At 43.5% G+C, this 17257-nt stretch overlaps 1 protein-coding gene across 5 annotated transcripts in view; it reads right to left on the bottom strand.

Moving 5' to 3' along the window:
* Window positions 1-17257, bottom strand: part of CNTN4 (contactin 4) — a 286304-nt gene that overhangs the window by 51587 nt on the left and 217460 nt on the right. For all 5 annotated transcript variants that reach the window (XM_027640398.1, XM_027640402.1, XM_027640397.1 and 2 more), the window contains 4 exons: window positions 16733-16917; window positions 6876-7012; window positions 4957-5086; window positions 1048-1198 (listed from right to left, as the gene is read on the bottom strand). In XM_027640398.1, coding sequence (XP_027496199.1) covers window positions 1048-1198; window positions 4957-5086; window positions 6876-7012; window positions 16733-16917 — 603 coding nt within the window. The remainder of the gene's footprint in view (window positions 1-1047; window positions 1199-4956; window positions 5087-6875; window positions 7013-16732; window positions 16918-17257) is intronic.

Here is a 17257-nt window from a genome sequence, read left to right as displayed (position 1 = left end):
GTCATTTCAGTTTTAAAAATCAATATGCCTTGCTCTGTGATAGCTTTGACCTCACACAGCTTTGTGCCCTGCCTGAGGAAGCTTTGTGTCATCCATCACCCAACGCTTTTCATCCCCAGGGGTGAAGCTGAACAATCCACACACAACAGCTTTGCAGAGAGCAGGGGAAGAAACTAAATAAGTCAGAAATAGGGTGTTCGATATTTCAATAATCTGGCTTAAAATGAACTGTGGCTTTTTGCACATTCATACACATCACCACAGTATATATTTCAATGTACAGAGTGGTTGAGTGGAGCAAGATTAGACTTTCCAAGATAAAAGAGGAGCCCTAACAGATTTAAGCTTTTCAATATATCAATTTCCTGTAATTTCTGGCTTTTTGACCTTTAGGCCAGGATTTTCCCCAGCAATCCTAGTGGCACATCATATTTTGGAGGAGTGTCAAGGACAGCTCTCTGTGTCCTGCTCTCAGGCAGGACAAATGGGACAGGTAACACAACCTCACCTCTACACCAACAACACATCACTGTGACACCACGTGAAGATTTGAAAGGTCGGCTCCAACTTCCTACCAACGCTCTCCTTTTGAATTTTAAAGAAAGAAAGAAAAAAAATTACTTGACCAGTCTGCAAAAGCCATCTCCAAGTCAGGTTTCAGGACTGCCAAATTAATTGCTGACCCCAAATAATTTCTATTTGCAGGGCAGTGACTCATGGACCAGAGTTGTGTAATGTGTAGTGGAGACTTTTATTTCCTGGGTATTTTTTTTTAAACAATGGCTATTTAGAGTGATGCAGAGGCAAAATATTTGTTTTTTTGGAGTGCATCTTTATCAGCTTCTTGGTAGGGATGCTTTAGTAGCACACAGAGATGGGGTGGGCACAATGGGAATAGGAATCTCACAGCTCCTTGTGATTGAACAGTTACCACACGCATTTGCAAGTCAATTTTGTGAAGCTATTAATGACAAATTCAGCTTTCACTGCTGAAAGTCCCTGGGTTGGAGCAAGTTAATGAAAGAAATGGTTACTTTAAGACATTACCTCTCATTTTCTCTCAGGATGTCTTTTCCTTTCTTCCAAGAATAAGTAGGTCTGGGGGAAGCTTTGGGCTTACACTCAATGATGACTTCACCACCCACTTTCACGAGAGTTAACTTTTTCAGGACTGTTTTGGAGAAATCTGGACCAATGGCTGAAAGAAAAAAAACAACACAAACCATATCAGAATTCCCTCTGGAAAAACCAAATTCATACTCTTTGGAACATTACAATATTCCAGGGCTGTTTCTCACTTAAAATTCCTAAATGATGGGACTTTGTGAACCACGTGCAACAGGGCCAAACCTGAGAGCTTCAAGTCTTGGTTAAAAATGTATGTTTAGCCAAAAAGCTTAGAAAGCAGTAACCCCCCCATGCACATTTTACTGAGGGGAGCACCCCTAAGAACCACACTTGCATGGGGTGCATGGAGAATTTCCTTTTTTGTGTCCTGATCATCCTTTTGTCAAACAACAGTACGCAGGAAAATTGGCACAAACACAGAACCCACACAAATAATCAGACATGTTAACATTTCCAGAAAAGTTGACATTTTTATGCTTTCTATTCATAATTGTTGCATAAACTGGGTTATTTATTTTAATTTTGTAAAGGTGGGAGACCGTGGCATGGCCAGGTCCTGAACCAAGCAAAACAATGAAGACTTGTTGGCGCCAGGGCACAAGGCATTCTCAAATCACCTCTTTTAGTCCCTGCAGAGCATACTCTTGTTTGGTGAAAAACAGTCAGATACCCATTGAACCAACCCCCAAAGCCCTGCAGACAATCTGCAGTCTGGCTTGGAGGCAGGACAGGGAGCAAGGAGGTGCCTTGGCTTCTGATCCTGCCTCAAAGGCTTTTTAATGATACATTTGATGGGACCCGATGACAGGCAGAGCTCTGAGGCAGCTGCCTCCAGACTGACTCAGGCAGTGAAATCCCCAAAGATGACCAGAAGGTTTTATTTATATCAAGGAGGACAATTAATTTTTTCAATACAGAAAACTCAAAGCAAACAGGTGAGGTGGCTTAAGGGGTTTTATGAACAACTCTTGCCCTGCTCGCTGTGTTTTGCTGTCAGGAGCTCAGCTTTGTGACGGATCAGTGGCAGCAATCCCTGCCCAGTCCCCTCTAGCTCTCTCCATCCTCTCTGACAGCTCCATGCCTGCAGCCTGCACCTCCTGCTCCATCCATCCCTGGATCCCTCCCAACGTTCTCCTTGACTTGCTCTTTTGCTGCACCCTGTGAGATGAGAGTTTAGATCACTGTGCTTTGCACCTTCTCGATGCTCCAACACAAGATCTAAAGTTCACCTGCAGCAGCTGGGAGACAAAACCCAGCAAATTCACTGTTCTCAGGGCATCTCATCTGCCTCAATCCTTTTGGATATCGTTCCTGCTGCAAAGGAGTTGAATGAAGCCCAATCCTACACTGATAATGGGACAGGCTTTATGATCCAATAGTGCTCATCACCCGCTTTTATGAATCCGAGTTCACTCATCTCTGAGCTGCCTTGTCTTTCACGTCAAATCACAGACTGTTGACTTCACTTTGGCACAGAGGAAGACAGGTGTGGTATTAAAGACTATAAAAGAGCCACCTGAAAACAGCAGTGGGTTTGCAAAACACTTCAGAATTAAAGGAGGTATCCTGAGGGCAGCGTCCCACGGATGCACTCAGAACCAGACAGATTATTATTTACATCATGTGTCATTATTAATACATTATCACTTCTGGAACTAATTTCTCAGATGATTCTTCCAAATTTATGAGCAAAACAGATTTTTGAATAATCCTGTTGTTTCCATCTCTGTGATGAACAGTTTAGTCTGGGTTTCTTTGTGAGTCATTTGCTATTTTTTTCTCGGTCCTGTGTGAGACAGAGGAGTTGCTCAATATGGGGTTTATTTTGTGACGTTCAAAACGTTGTCATTTGACATTTAGAAACTCTGGACTCACTTCTCAACACTACCACAGCTTCCCTCTGCCACTTAAAATGCATTTAATTTCTTCACACTTTGTTTTGAAATTGAGGATTTTAATGATTTCTTTTTTCGACTGCAGGCCCACTCCGTTGATTTATTATTTTTAAACATTTAGCCTGAAAATTCTGAAAGATACTGACTGCACCTTGCTATATGTATTTCACACTGCCCAGCACAACAAGGTTCTGCTTTTATTTAAGGACTGCAGGCAATATAATTGGCAACAATAAATGAGAAGAATCACTCTGAGAAAAGCTCTGTAATTTTCCATTTCTCTTTTTACACTTAATTTTGCTGTAATTCTCACTTGCTATTAGTGATCTTTCATCATCTCAAGTGCTTAGCTTTAGGACCTTTTAAAATAACCATTTGAACACTCAGATCTGTCTGAAAGCTAAAATTTATCAAGGAGGGCTCAGAATGTTGCCCTCCTTTGAAAGCTCTAGAGAAAAGGCAAACATGTTGCTTACCTTTCAAAACATGCCAAGTTAAACCACACATCCACAGAAATTTATCTGCAGCACAACTTTTTGTGTGACATACAGAAGCAAGAGTGCATAACCCCAGTGAGAAGTTGGCCAAGTAAAAGTTCTCTGATGGGTTTCTAAGCTCAAGGTCTTCAGGATCTTTGCTTTTCATATGGACACGAGGTACAACAAGGGCTAAATCTCTCCTGAGAACATCTCCCTCCCCCCCAAACCTCCTTTTTACCAGCTTTTAAATAGACAGGAAAAGCATCAGTGGGTTTATTTCGATTTCTTTCATGCACTAACACGTCCAATAAATCTCAGCATTGTGATGTCTAATTTATTGAGCATTATCGTCCTTTTCTCAAACAGCAACACAGCCAATCCTTCAAATGAATTTTTTTCTACTCAGGCATCTATCACTGATGATAAAAAATGACCAATAATTGAAAATGCCACGCTGGGAAAAAAAACCCCGTGCTTTGTTCTTCAGGATAAAACAGGGACTGCTGCTATCGAACATGTGGTTTGAAAACAACACTGTTTTGTCATCAGGAATTCTCTTTAACCCTTTAGAACTACATCTCTGTGCTGACACAGCATTTTCCAGGCCTGCCACCCATACATGAACAACATTTGTGAAGGAGTTGCAGGCTGGCAGGACATCCAGGGCTGGCAGGGAGCTCTGGGATGGTCCCATCCCACCCCAGCTCCACCAGGAGCAGCTACAGCAGGTTGCCCAGGGCCATGGCCAGTTGGATGTTGAGTATGTCCAAGGACAGAGAGGCCACAATATCTCTGGACAACCTGTTCTAGTGTTTAACCAACCTCATAGCAAAGCTTTTCCCATGTTTAAGTGGCATTTCCTGTGTTTCAGATGGTGCCATTGGGTCCTCTCTTGGCACTGGGCACCCCTGAGAAGATCCTGGCTCTGGAATCTCTACTCCTTCCCATCAGGAATTTCACTACTTGGATTCACATGAGCTTCTCCTGATGTTAACTGGGAGGAGCAGGGCAGGTGTGCACAAAACAGGTGGGGCAGAAGCTCTTTTCTTGGAGAAGGTTTGGGAGGAGAGCATTTTGGTTGCCATTGGAATGGTGAAAGGTCTATTCAGACAGGAGGTTTGTCAGCTTCTACTCAGCAGAGTCACCTCTGCAGCCCACTCTGAACACTTTGGTTTCTCCATAAACATTTCTAACCAGCAAGAGACTGAATGCACTTGCCAGCTCTCCATGCTCTGTCACCTGGAGGAATATGAGAGTATGGGATGATGTAAAAAAATCTGTTGTCTATCTACCCACTGTCTCAAGTTTTCACTTCATGCCTTCCTCAAACACAACAACTTGCCAAAGATCCCCAGCAGCACTTCTGCTTCAGATGCTGAAACTTGGCAAAACCTGCTTGGGTGAAGATCTTTCTGGTTTTGGGAGGTTTGCAGGGCTCAGGAAAGCAGACTTACCTATGACACTGAGCTCTGCACTGGTGAAAATGGTACCATGTCTGTTCTCTGCCACACACTGATACATCCCAGCATCCGACAGGCTGACGTTGGTGATGGTGAGGGAGCCCTGCTCCAGCTGAACTCTGCCCTGTGGGGAACAGGACAGCAAACTGAAGAGTAAACAAGGAGATCCTTACTTGGAACATAAAGCCAGAGGTTGCTGTGCTATCTTTTATACCAAGGTGGGCAAAAATACGTAGCAGGAAGAATTTGCATGTTCCAATCTATTTGTCTGCCAGCCAAATTTATGTCAGGTTAGAGACTAAATGGTAAAACCAATACAGTAGTTGGTAAATGCAATTTAAATTGGAGGACTTTCCCTTGACCTCTCATTGATTTAATACCCAAACCATTTAGATTAATATCCCTTTCAAGTAGATAAGCTTGAAGCAAAAAATGCATTTCGTTCCACAGTGGCACATCAGAGCCAGACCCAGTGCTCAAAAACATTTGAAACAATGGTATTTTTGTAGAAGCACAGTATCACTGAAGTTGGAAAAGACCTCCAAGATCACTAAGCCCAACCTTTGACCTAACACCACCCTGTCCCCCAGCCCAGAGTACTCAGTGCCATGTCCAGCCATTCCTTGGACACCTCCCTGGGCAGCCTCTTCCAGTGCCTGACCACCCTTTCCAGGGAGAAATTCCTCCTGATGTCCAATCTGATCCTCCCCTGGCACAGCCTGAAGCCATTTTGAGCATATATAGCAATGAAGGCTGGTAAGACTGGTTGTCATCTTAGCCAGCACAGAGAGAAATACTTAAAATCCTCTGAAATTTACTGAAAACAATGGAGATGTTAATAATGTGATGATCTTTTAGTTCATATCAGCCTCTAACATGATTAAAGTACAAGAGCATCTGCCAGTGACCAGCATGAAGCAAGTAAAATTAGTGTGTGGCAAAAAAGACCAGGCTACCATTTGTCAGCCTAAGGATATGGAGCTCATGTTATCAATTCTGATAAGTACAGCAAAGTGCTCCCTCCCTCCCTGGGAGTTCTGACATTTAAAAAAAAAAAAAAAAATTAAAATAAAGAGTTATTGGTTTTCTGCGTGGCTGCAGGGTAGAAATTTAATGTTTGTGCAATCTGTGTTGGGGTTTGATCAAATCTTGGCTGCCATGGTTCTTTCATGGTAAGTGAAGGGGAAAAAGTGTGAACTGCTGTGAAACCAAAGTTGTGGTGACTTGGTTTAGTTTGTGGTTATAGTGGGGGATCATGGACTGAGGCTGGGCAAGGGGTGCATCTCCACAGCTCCTGCCCAGGGACACAACTCAGCAGGAGTGGGAACACCACTGGAAACCAGCAGCAACACCAAGGTTTCACCATCACTTGAAGTTCACTTGAACATCACAAATTAAAAACACTAGGGTGACCATTTTCAGCCTCATTCAGCCATTCCTTCTGTTTCACAGGGGTCTCTCCACCCTTAGGTTTGTACCTTGGACCCTTCATTTTGGGGAGCAGCTCTGCTGCTGTGTGTCTCACTCAGCACTGACAGCAGCTCTCCTGGAGCTGCTCACCAGGGTGGGGATTTACTGGGAGGGTGGGGAGGCCCTGGCACAGGCTGCCCAGAGAAGCTGTGGCTGCCCCATCCCTGGAAGTGTCCAAGGCCAGGCTGGACGGGGCCTGGAGCACCTGGGCTAGTGGAAGGTGTCCCTGCCCATGGCAGGGGGGTGGCACTGGATGATCTTGAGGGTCCCTTCCAACCAAACCCACTCTGTGATTGTAGAGCACCCCCAAAATGAATCAACACCCAGAGATCAATTCATCCCAAAATGAATAAACACCCAGAGATCAGAGAGCTGGCAGAGCATCGAAGAACCTGCCAAGCTGTGACTCTGTCAGCCCAGGGAAGGGCTCTGGTGGTGCCCACCTGGGCCAGCAGAGGCTCCCCATCCTTCAGCCAGTGGTACGAGGGCTTGGGTCTCCCGCCGGCCCGGCATTCCCAGGACACACGTTCCTCTATGGCTGCGTGGACATCACTGATCTCCTGGATCCAGCTGGGCTGAGCTGCAAAGCAGAAGCATAAAACCTTGTGTTTGGAACCAACACTGTGCCCTGTGGGTGCAAGTGGTCATTTCTTTCTTCACCTGCAAGTTTAAATGTTGGATTTAATAACATGATTAATAATTGCTACAGAGTGTTTTTCTTCCCTGAGTCCAATTCTGCTTTCTGAAGGTGGCAAGATCAGAACCCACTTTTATTTTTAGTAAAAACTCTTAATTAAAAAAAAGAAACTTCAGAAATCCTGATCATCATACAAAACCAAAGCAACAGCTCATCTGCTGCCCCAGTGGAATAAATGACACTTTTACACCCCTGGTCCTTCAAATAAAGACATTTTCCTCTTCAGTACCTGTATGAATTAGGCTTCAAAGCTCTAAAATTTAGCATCCAGCTTCAAAACTTGTAATTTAGAACTATCTCTTAACTGAAATTAAGGTTATTCCAGTAACCCAGGCCTATGTGGTTACAAGCACTACGTCAGGTCCAAGCTCTGAGTCTTGTCTTAGATTAGGGCCATATCCACATGGAACATCTTCCACGTGTATGAGAAATCTTTGGACCCAACAGCTAAATTAATGACATGGAACAAACCTACAAAGTCCAAAAACAGGTATTGGAGGCACATTTTGGTAAAATGTGGTGAAAGCTGCCACTTGCAGTTTTCAGACACTCGTGAGATTATATTTTTAATCGAGTTTTACATATTTTTATCACTGTTATTGTTGGCTTTTTTTTTTTAATAGAGTCTAAATTTAGCCAGGCTGCACATGTAAATCAAATTGCCACTAAAATTGCCACGTTTTTGGAGACCATAAAAAAACCCTCAGAGTTTCTCATGTTACCTTCATAAGCCCCATTTGTCTAGACAGACCTACAACAGTTTTCACAAAGTCCCATTAAAAGAGTGAGTTCAGATTTCTTTAATGGCCACTTGTCCTGTTCTGACACCAGAAAACCTGACTTAGCAGGAAGGTATTACCAGTAGAGGTCCCCAAGAACCTGATTAATACTTTTCCCCATGTAATCAGATAAAAGAAAAAATTAAGATTACTCAAAGAAAGGTAACAACTTTGGACAGAGGCTGGGGCCAGAGATGTGTCTGCAAAGATAAATGAAAAAATATCATATCCAAGTGGTAAGTTGGTGTGATTATACCCAAAATACTGGTTTGTCTGCGATGATGTAATGATGGAAATTCACATTCAGAGAGCTGAGTGTCTTTGAGAACTGTGCTGAGGCTGGGACAGACTTGTTTAATCCCACACCTTTCACCTTCTTACGGTGCCCAGAAAAAGCTGGAGGGTTTTGCAAAGCATCTGAGCTCCAAGGGACAGGCAAGACACAAGCAAAAGAGGTACTTAAAAGGAGAGGCGAGCACTGTTTATTTCTCTGACTGCCCCTCCTGCCCCTGTAATATTTTAAGCTTGTTTATTGTCTGTATCTAAAGAGACATGAAAGGGGAAGCCTTTAAATGTAGGAAGATGAAAGGCAATTCTGGCATGTGGATAAAGAACTTGAACAATTCCATCGAGCCGAGACACGCTGAGCGACTGCAACGGGTTCAGTGGCTCAAGGACATTTGCAAATTACTCCTGAATTTACATATTTACTATTCTAACAGCATCTAACTCATAATTTTGAAGAAAATCTTATGATACTGTAAGAGGAGTTTTATAAAACCTACACAGATCCATTTGCTTCTTTTTTTCTTTTTTCTTTTCAATGCTGTTTTATGGATTACCCACATGAAAACACAAAAAGTCAAGACAAAACAGCTGGAATTCACCTGTAAATCAGGAAAACTCATGGAAAGTAAGGTGTGTTCTATAACATAAGTGTAAAAAGAAAGGTAAGTCCTGTGTGAGGAGGAAAGAAAATTCAGGATTTACCCTCATTTCAGGCAGACTCCCCAAATAAGTGAAATTGTCACCCAAGGCAGCAAAAGGCACTTCTGGGGGCACTTTGCAGGTTTCTGACCCGAACTCCTGCCCTGGCAGTGCTGAGATTGAAATGTGCAGTGCTGGAAGCTGCCACCCCAAAAATTCCCATCACCCCTTGGTGCGGCACCCACGAGCCACAACCTAACATCCCACGCCACCCTCCACCCCCTCCAGTTATTTTAATGGAATAGATTTTCAATTCCAAAGCCATTTTTGATGCAGACAACTAAAGAAGGAGCAGAACAGGTCACAAATTAACTCAGCGAAAAGCGTCGGAGTCCTTTGTTTCGCGGGAGCCTCGTTGTTGCTGCTCTTTGGGAGACTTTTCTAATTAGGTCAACCTCTCCTTTCAAGAGTTCCTTGCAGAGAGGAGCAGCCACGCTCCTGACTTAATCTTGGGGAATACTCAAGGGTTGGTTCAAGCAGCAAATATGTTTGAGCCACCAAATGAGAGTCACCACAATATAATGGAATTTGACAGCTGCCCATTGGGGACCGTACCAAGACACGGAAATGCAACACAAGATTTCAAGCATGATAATTAAAATAATTCAAATAAGGGGAGGAAAGCAGCTCCACACTACTACAACATCTTCTGATATAGTAACATTATTTGAAGTAATGACAAGGTTTAATTTGTGACTGGTAGAAGCGGTCAAGAAAAAAAACCCTTGGGATCATTTCAGTGGCATCGACCAAAGATGAATTCTTTTGGGTCTGGAAATATTTTGGTCCTATTTGGAGTATTTAAGGTATTACTGGCCTTGGAAACATCCTGGAGGAAAAATCTGGAAGCTGATTAAGAATTCATCTGAGTTGCAAGAAAAATTCATATGCTAAATCTACAAAGTGGAAGAAAAAGTTTAGAGAGAAGCACGACTCTTACATAAGGACAGCTTTGAAGGAAAATGTCCCCCTCCTAGGAGATGAGAGCTGTCTGGAATTAGTACTCAGGGGGACAGAAGAAAAATGATGGCAGTAGTTAGAAAAAAAAAAAACATTTACCTTTGATCACCTTCCAGTCTTCACCAGCGCCAAGGGGGGCATTTCAAACCAGGTGATTATTAAAAAATACCCAAATATAATCTTACTTCTCTAAGACAAAAAAATCCACAAGGACTCTGTCCTTCATTGTAATAAACTGAAAAGCAGAAGTAGGCACCGGAAACCTGGACCAGAAATCATGTCCTAAAAGACATTTTAAAAATGAAGCAAGGTGGCCACTGATGATACATCACATCAGAAATGAGTAACAAACCCACAGAACTATGGGAGCAACAGGAGAAAAAAAACCCAGAAATAAACCTGCAGGACTTTGCAATCATCTCTGAGTTCAAAACAACCAAAAAAAGACTCAAGCAAATGAGGTGCTAATACATACACAGAATCCAATTCTCGGTCGGCGTATATTGATCTCGGTGTTCCTAAGCCAATTTCTAGCAGCTGATGACCTGGTGCAGGCTGTGTAATTCATCATTAATGGCACATGAAAGGCTGAACAACTTGTCCATTACTAGATCTATTCTAAGGAGACTGAGGCTGAGCCCAGGATCAGAAAAGTCTAAAGACCAGAGAGCCAAGCATGAGAAGTGAGAAAAGCAGATGGGAAAAACAGAGGAAATGAAGAGTGCAGCCAGGGTGTGAGGTTTGTGCAGACCATGCACTGCTCCAAAGGGGGATGCAGCTCCTGGACACAAACCCCTCAGGTCTCTGATTTGTTATCCTTCCCAACAATCACAGCAATGTGAAACCAGACCTCCAATTATCACTCTTCCTCTCTCTTCCCCTCATCCTGACTTCTACTGCTAATTAAGGATTATTTGAAACCTGTACAACTTCCAGCTGTGCTAATCCTCCACCAAACCAACCTGCTTGAACGTTGCACCCAAAGGATGTCCAGTTGTCTGTGTCTTTGGAAAGATCTCCAGATCCTGCCACTTGGGCAGGATGTCTCCTTTCTGCCTCTGGCCATAGGGAAGCAGCCTGGGAGTTCTGCTTGGGGACTAAAATATTAAATACCAGAAGAAATCTGAAGGAGTTAACTTAGCTGATAAAAAAGAATTAAATTATCCTTATCTCTCATTTACTTCTTGTTCCATGAGCTGTTCTGCACCATTACATGACTTTCTCCCAAGTTATCCCAGGCACCAAATGACTGTGGACAGTTCATTAAGACCAGTTCTCGGGGATTTAGTTATTTTTCATCCCTGATACTCCACACTGCAGCTACTCAGGGGTGTAAGGAAGGTGTAGGGTGCTCCATGAGCCTTCACACTTCATTTCTCATATCTATTTGTATTTTTGCTTCTCCTGCTCCAGAGCTATTTTTCCAAGCCACAATGATAATAATTTGAGCACTTTTTCTAAATCTCCTCAAAATTGGATTTCTCTGTAAGCAGGTTTCCATCAATCCCTTGGAAAAGGGAAAATGGAGGAGAAACACACCTGTTCTCTGTGCAAAGACTTTTTCTGGATGCAAGACTTCCCACGGGCAGCAAATAATTCAAAACTGAAGAGTTATTCCCTCCTGCACTAACAGGAACCTCTGTAACAGGCAGCAACAGGGTTTGCTAGGGAGTGATGTAAATGATAATTAATCATAATATACACTTGCCCTATTTACGTGAAATTTCTTGTATTTTTATCAGTCCAGAAACTCGTTTTATTTAAAGTGGCTTTGAATTTTCAGTAAATTATTTGTGATTTGGGACCTAAACTGAGCTGAGACATAAAACTGCCTGATTTTCACTTATGCAAATTTCCTTTTTAGACCTCTAACCATAATGAAGAGCATAATATGATTTACATTGGAGGTTGTTTTATAGAGTGGCATAAAGTAGCTCTCACACAAATAAAACGGGCTTGCTGATGAAAAGGGGACTTTTTTCACTGCAAAATTAAGGAGCTGCATAAATTCCTGGTGGGACTTTGATTTGAGAAGTATTTAATGTGAAAAGCGGTCCAGTCAATTAAATGGCTTGTGCTGAATATCTTACAAAATGCTGCAAAGAACTGTAATTAGTGACAAATAAGTCTGTCTGTCCTAATGCAGATGCTGCTGCACTGGCACTTTTGGAAACCATTCTGACTGCATTTTTTTCCCTCCTTGCCTTGGCTCTCCAACGAGGAGCGGATGAGCTCAGGAGAGAGATGCTGGAGCACCCTGGAGCTACACAGATAATGCTGAGTCAGCACCCACACCTGTGCTGGTTGAATCTGAGCCAAGTACCACTTGGATATTTTCCACTGCTGATCTGACTGGAAAGCCAGTGACAAATTGCATGGTTATGGCCAAAATTCTGGCAGACAAACATTCCTGGTGGTGGTGCAGCTCCTCAGCCTGTCCTGGAGTGCCTGTCCCCACCCCTCCCAGTGCTGTCACTCCCAGTCCCACTGTTTATATTTGGATCACCTCGACCAGCAGCCGTTTTTCCTTTTCTTCCCATTATTCAGCCTGTGCATTTTGTTGGGAAGGGGGACATCAAGATGTTGCACTGACTTGTCAGAGTCAATCCAGGGAAGCAGAGCCCAGGGGTTTAAACACCAGCACAACCATCTTGTTTCATACTTTGATAAAAAAATACGCTCATATTTTAAAAGAGTCCAGGAGAGCAGTGTCCTCGTGGTAGCACAGAGACTTTTGAGTGCTGGTCAGCAGGGAGAACCTGGCCAAAGCACATCAGCAAATCTAGAGAATCATAAAGGTTGGAAAAGCCCTCTGATATCATTGAGTCCAGCCACGAACTCAGCTCTGCCAGGCCACCACTAACCCATGTCCCCAAGTGCCACACCTACACAGCTTTTAAATCCCTCCAGGGATGGGGACTCCCCCACGGCCCTGGGCACCCTGTTCCAATGCTTAACCACTTCTTCAGTGAAGAAGTTTTTCCTAATATCCAACCTAAACATCCGCTGAAGCTGTTTGCTCTCATCCTATCACTTGTTACCTGGGAGAAAAGGTGGATCCCCAGAAGGGGCAGAGGAGCAGTGAGGCTCTCATCAATTGTAGGAAAGGCTTTGAGCACAGGGATGAGCAGCCAAACCAACATCTTATGAGCTCAGACTGCCAATTGCCTCTTTATCCTGCACTTAGGACAATCTCTAGGATGCAACTGTTGGAAGATCAGACTGAAACAGCATCTAAATTTCCCATGAATGAAACAAGGTCAATAATAAATAAGCATCTCCTTGCTGCCATTTTTATGAACGAGAAGGCAATTTCTTTTTAAATTAGCTGGTTAAGGTAATCTGTTTACTGCACTTCTGCCAAGAACCAAACAACTGTTGGCACTGCTTTCTGCTCGGGGGATAAATCAGAGCCTCGTGGAGGGTTATCAAATTTAAAATTTATGAGCAGCCAGATTAAAAATAGAATCAGGTCAATGGGAGTGCTTCCCAAATGCTGTGGATCAAAACACACGGAGAGAGCGGAGAGTTCAGTGGGAAAACAGGCCCTGGGAGCACAGGTAGTGGTTCAGCCCGTGCCGTGGCTGTGGTGACACCGGGTCACACCGGGCACCTCACCTGCCTCAGCCACAGGGATTTACCTGGCACAGGGTCTGCATGGAACAAGCAAAGTCAGGAAGGCAGCAGGATGTGCCTTTCTGGCTGCTAAAGGATGGAAGAGAGGAGATTTTGCAGTTTGATTTGTTAATTCAGAATCACAGAGTATTCTGAGTTGGGAAGGACCCACGAGGATCGTCAAGTCCAACTCCTGGCCTCGCACAGGACACCCCAAGATTTACACCACGTGCTTTGCTCAGGAATTAACTTGAGGCACGTGGTATCTGGTTAGGAATAGGAGAGAGAACAAGAGGCACAGCTAGGAAACAAGTGATGTGTTGTTCAGAGCCACATCAGTCAAGGAAAGAGGGATAAGTGACTGTAATTGCATTAACAGGAACATGTTGCCATTGTGAAGGTCTATCCATCAAGTGGGACATGCAGCACTTGGAACAAATGCTCCTGGAGAGCAATAAAACACAGCCTGTTGCAGGGGCCCAAAGCACAGAAAATGGAGGAAGAACAGATCTCACATGTTTAATTAGCCTTTTCTGCTGCAACAAGGATGTCAAACAACTTCAGTGTCACTGATATGCTGCCAGAGGAGAAAATAAACATTGATACAAGAATGAAATACAGCAAAAGTCAACCTTCCCTGACAACTTCCAGGAACATGGGAAGAGCTGACAGTGCTGAGTTATCTACAGTGAGCATGTAAATCTGAATTACTTTTTCTTCTATTTTTCTTGTTTTATACAATGCAAAGAGGCTGATAACTGGGTTTGAGGTGCTCTTAGAGCCAGACTGTGATCTTTGGGACACAGGTCATGACAGAGCACGTCACTGAGCGTGGGTGGCACTTGGGACTGCCCATATTGCATGGAATTATGGAATGGCTTGAGTTGGGAGGGTCTCAAAGCTCATCCATCCCACTCCCTGCCATGGGCAGGGACACCTTCCACTAGCCCTGGTTGCTCCAAGCCTCGTCCAACCTGGCCTTGGACACTTCCAGGGATGGGGCAGCCACAGCTTCTCTGGGCAACCTGTGCCAGGGCCTCATTGTAAAGAATTTCTTCCCACTATCCAACCTAAACCTGCTCTCTTTCAGCATTTCCAGAGCTTTCCCCACTCCAGGCACCAACCCCAAGCCTCCAAAAGCAACACGAAAGCTCTGCCAACATCACAGATGCATTTCAACAATGAAATTACACTTCTCAGATTTAAAAAGAAAAGCTTATTAAGGGAAAACAATGTTCTTTTTTTCAACTATTCCTATAAAAAGTTCACAGTAAGTTACTTTCCCCTCAGAAAATTTTGCTGCCATGTGGAATGAACTCCAGAGCCCAGAGTACAGAATGCAAGTTGTTTTTTTTGCTTTAGGAGATCTGTTTTCAGTCTAATAGGCTGCCAAGCACCAGTTACGCTTGAAAGAGAAGTACTTAACTGGTAAATCATCATCCTGAAGAAAACAAGGATGATATTTTTGTTCATTATTTATCTTTAAAACCAGTAACCAATGGAGACAACCGGCTGCCACCTCTCCATTGGGAACTCCTCTGCTCCCATGGAACAGATGTAGGGACATCTCACCATCCCAGAGGGAGGAGGACACTCCTCTTCCCAAAAAATCCTGAGCTCCTTTGCTGAAATGGCATCTTGGGTGTGATAAGCAGCACGAGCCACAGTGGCAGCTTTTGTGTGGGATCCTCAGCCCTCCAGCAACGGGATCCAGGCTGGGAAATTCATTACAGTAATGAGATTATAACTTAATATATGTATGGTGGGAGTATTCCAAAGGCTCCTTTTGCTGCTTTACAAGGCAGCTTTGGCCGTGGGTTGAGCAAAATTGTACAAGTGATGAGTCTTTTAATTTACTCTCCACATGGGAAAAATCAGGAGAAACACACATCGTTTGATGAACAGGAAAAGGAATCTTTAAATCATTTAATTAAAAAAATTAAGCCCAGTTCATTTCAGCTCCAGATTCTCTCCTTAACATGAAAGATTTCATTTTGTTCTTGCACTTTCACTCCTTTTCAATGTTTTCTCATTTTCCATTTTACTCAATTTTAAAAGGAGAAATGTTCATTTGAAATGGAAGCCCCCAAAGTTCTGATTTCCAAATTAAATGTCTTTTAGAAATACTTCCAATTTGAAAACATCCCTATATACACCTTTAAAAAAAAAAATTACATCACCCACCAAATTCAATTCAGCTTTGCCAGGAGGGTTAGTTCCCAAACTCTTTTTTTTAGTGTGGTAAAATTACTATAAATCAAAAAAAATTCTTCTCATCTCCAGAGCTCAACCCAACCTTCCCTGCTGAGTGGAGCTGGACCCTCAGGAGCATTTGGGAAGAAAACACTGAATTTCTGCCCATGTGTTCTACAAAGAACAGCACCATTGTGCTCCCAAAGATCAGACAGGGCAGCGACAAAACCAGGTTATTTCTGGTGGCAGGGAGGGCTCTGCACACCTCTGTGTGTGTGGGTGGAACCTGCAGCTTCTGCCCTCCAAAACTTCTCAAACAGAAACTTGGTACCAAAGGAAGAGCTCACTGGGACCTTTAAACGCCCTCCCTGGGACTCTCACTCACCTCCACACAGGTAAATCCACACCTTTCATTTGCTTTGCAAGATAGGGCTGTTTCCAGCAGGAATGTGGGGATGGACAGACACTTGCAGCAGGATCAGTGGTACCAACTCATCCTGTACTTAACACAGGGGCCTATGAAGCTGATATTTCACATTTTTATCATGCTTGGCTCAAAGACTCTGATTTCAGGGAGAGAAGAGCAGGTGCAAAAAGCCTTTGAGTGGAGAAGGCTCTGGTGGCTCTGACAGGGTTAAATTCCAAATCTCCAGGCTGTGCAATCAGTGATCCCTCTTGAAAGGAGTCCTTAATTGGTTATAAGCAATTAACATTTATTCACACAAGCTGGGGTAACACATCTATAATAAATCCCAAGCTGTAACCACGAGGATGCTCCCACAGAATACCTGCCTTCCCCTCCCAGCCAGGAGAAGGCAAATGAGCCTTTTCCAAGTGTTTTCAGCCTGTTACCATGCCAATGTCCTCCCGGTATTTTATGTTTTCCTTCCAACTGCTCTGACTCTCAATTAATATGCACCATTTAGACAGGTTTTATTTCAAATTACACCCTTCTCGAGATGTGCCATTTGAAAAGGAAGTCCTTTTAAAAAATCCCCTCACAGAATTACATCCTCACAAAACATTTACTGGATGCAATGACCCCCCTGAAAGCAGGCAGCCTGCTTACCATAAAATGTCAGCTGTCCTCGTGCCACGTTCTTCCCTCTCACGTTTTCAGCCACACATTCATACAGTCCAGCGTCTTCCTGCTGAAAATTTGGGATTTCGAGGAGTCCACTCGACCTGTGCCTCCTGGCCTTCCTGGGGATCTGTTTCCCATCTGCCCTCCTCCAGCTGATTGTAGGAACTGGGCTAAATAAGGAAAATAAAGCAAAATAAGACTTGCAGGAAAAGCTCCTGTCAACTTAACTCTGTCTCATGTTTGAGCATGATGAAGTCATGGCCAGTGTGAAGGGTCTGGCACAGGACTTGGGACTATTTTATTATGGGTAGGTTATATACAACATAAATATAGATACATTTACCAGTAAAGTATTGCTCACAGAGCCTTAAACCCAGGAGATTTTATATTATTAAATGCTGGTTTTGACACAATTCTGATGTGACAATACAGCCATTTTAGGGTGGGGAGGCCCTGGCACAGGTAGCCCAGAGAAGCTGTGGCTGCCTCATCCCTGGAAGTGTCCAAGGC

Source organism: Corapipo altera, unplaced genomic scaffold (assembly GCF_003945725.1).
Source record: "Corapipo altera isolate COAL_440 unplaced genomic scaffold, ASM394572v1 55, whole genome shotgun sequence".
NCBI classification, from domain to species: Eukaryota; Metazoa; Chordata; class Aves; order Passeriformes; family Pipridae; genus Corapipo; species Corapipo altera.
This window is presented reverse-complemented; position numbering and strand designations above follow the sequence as displayed.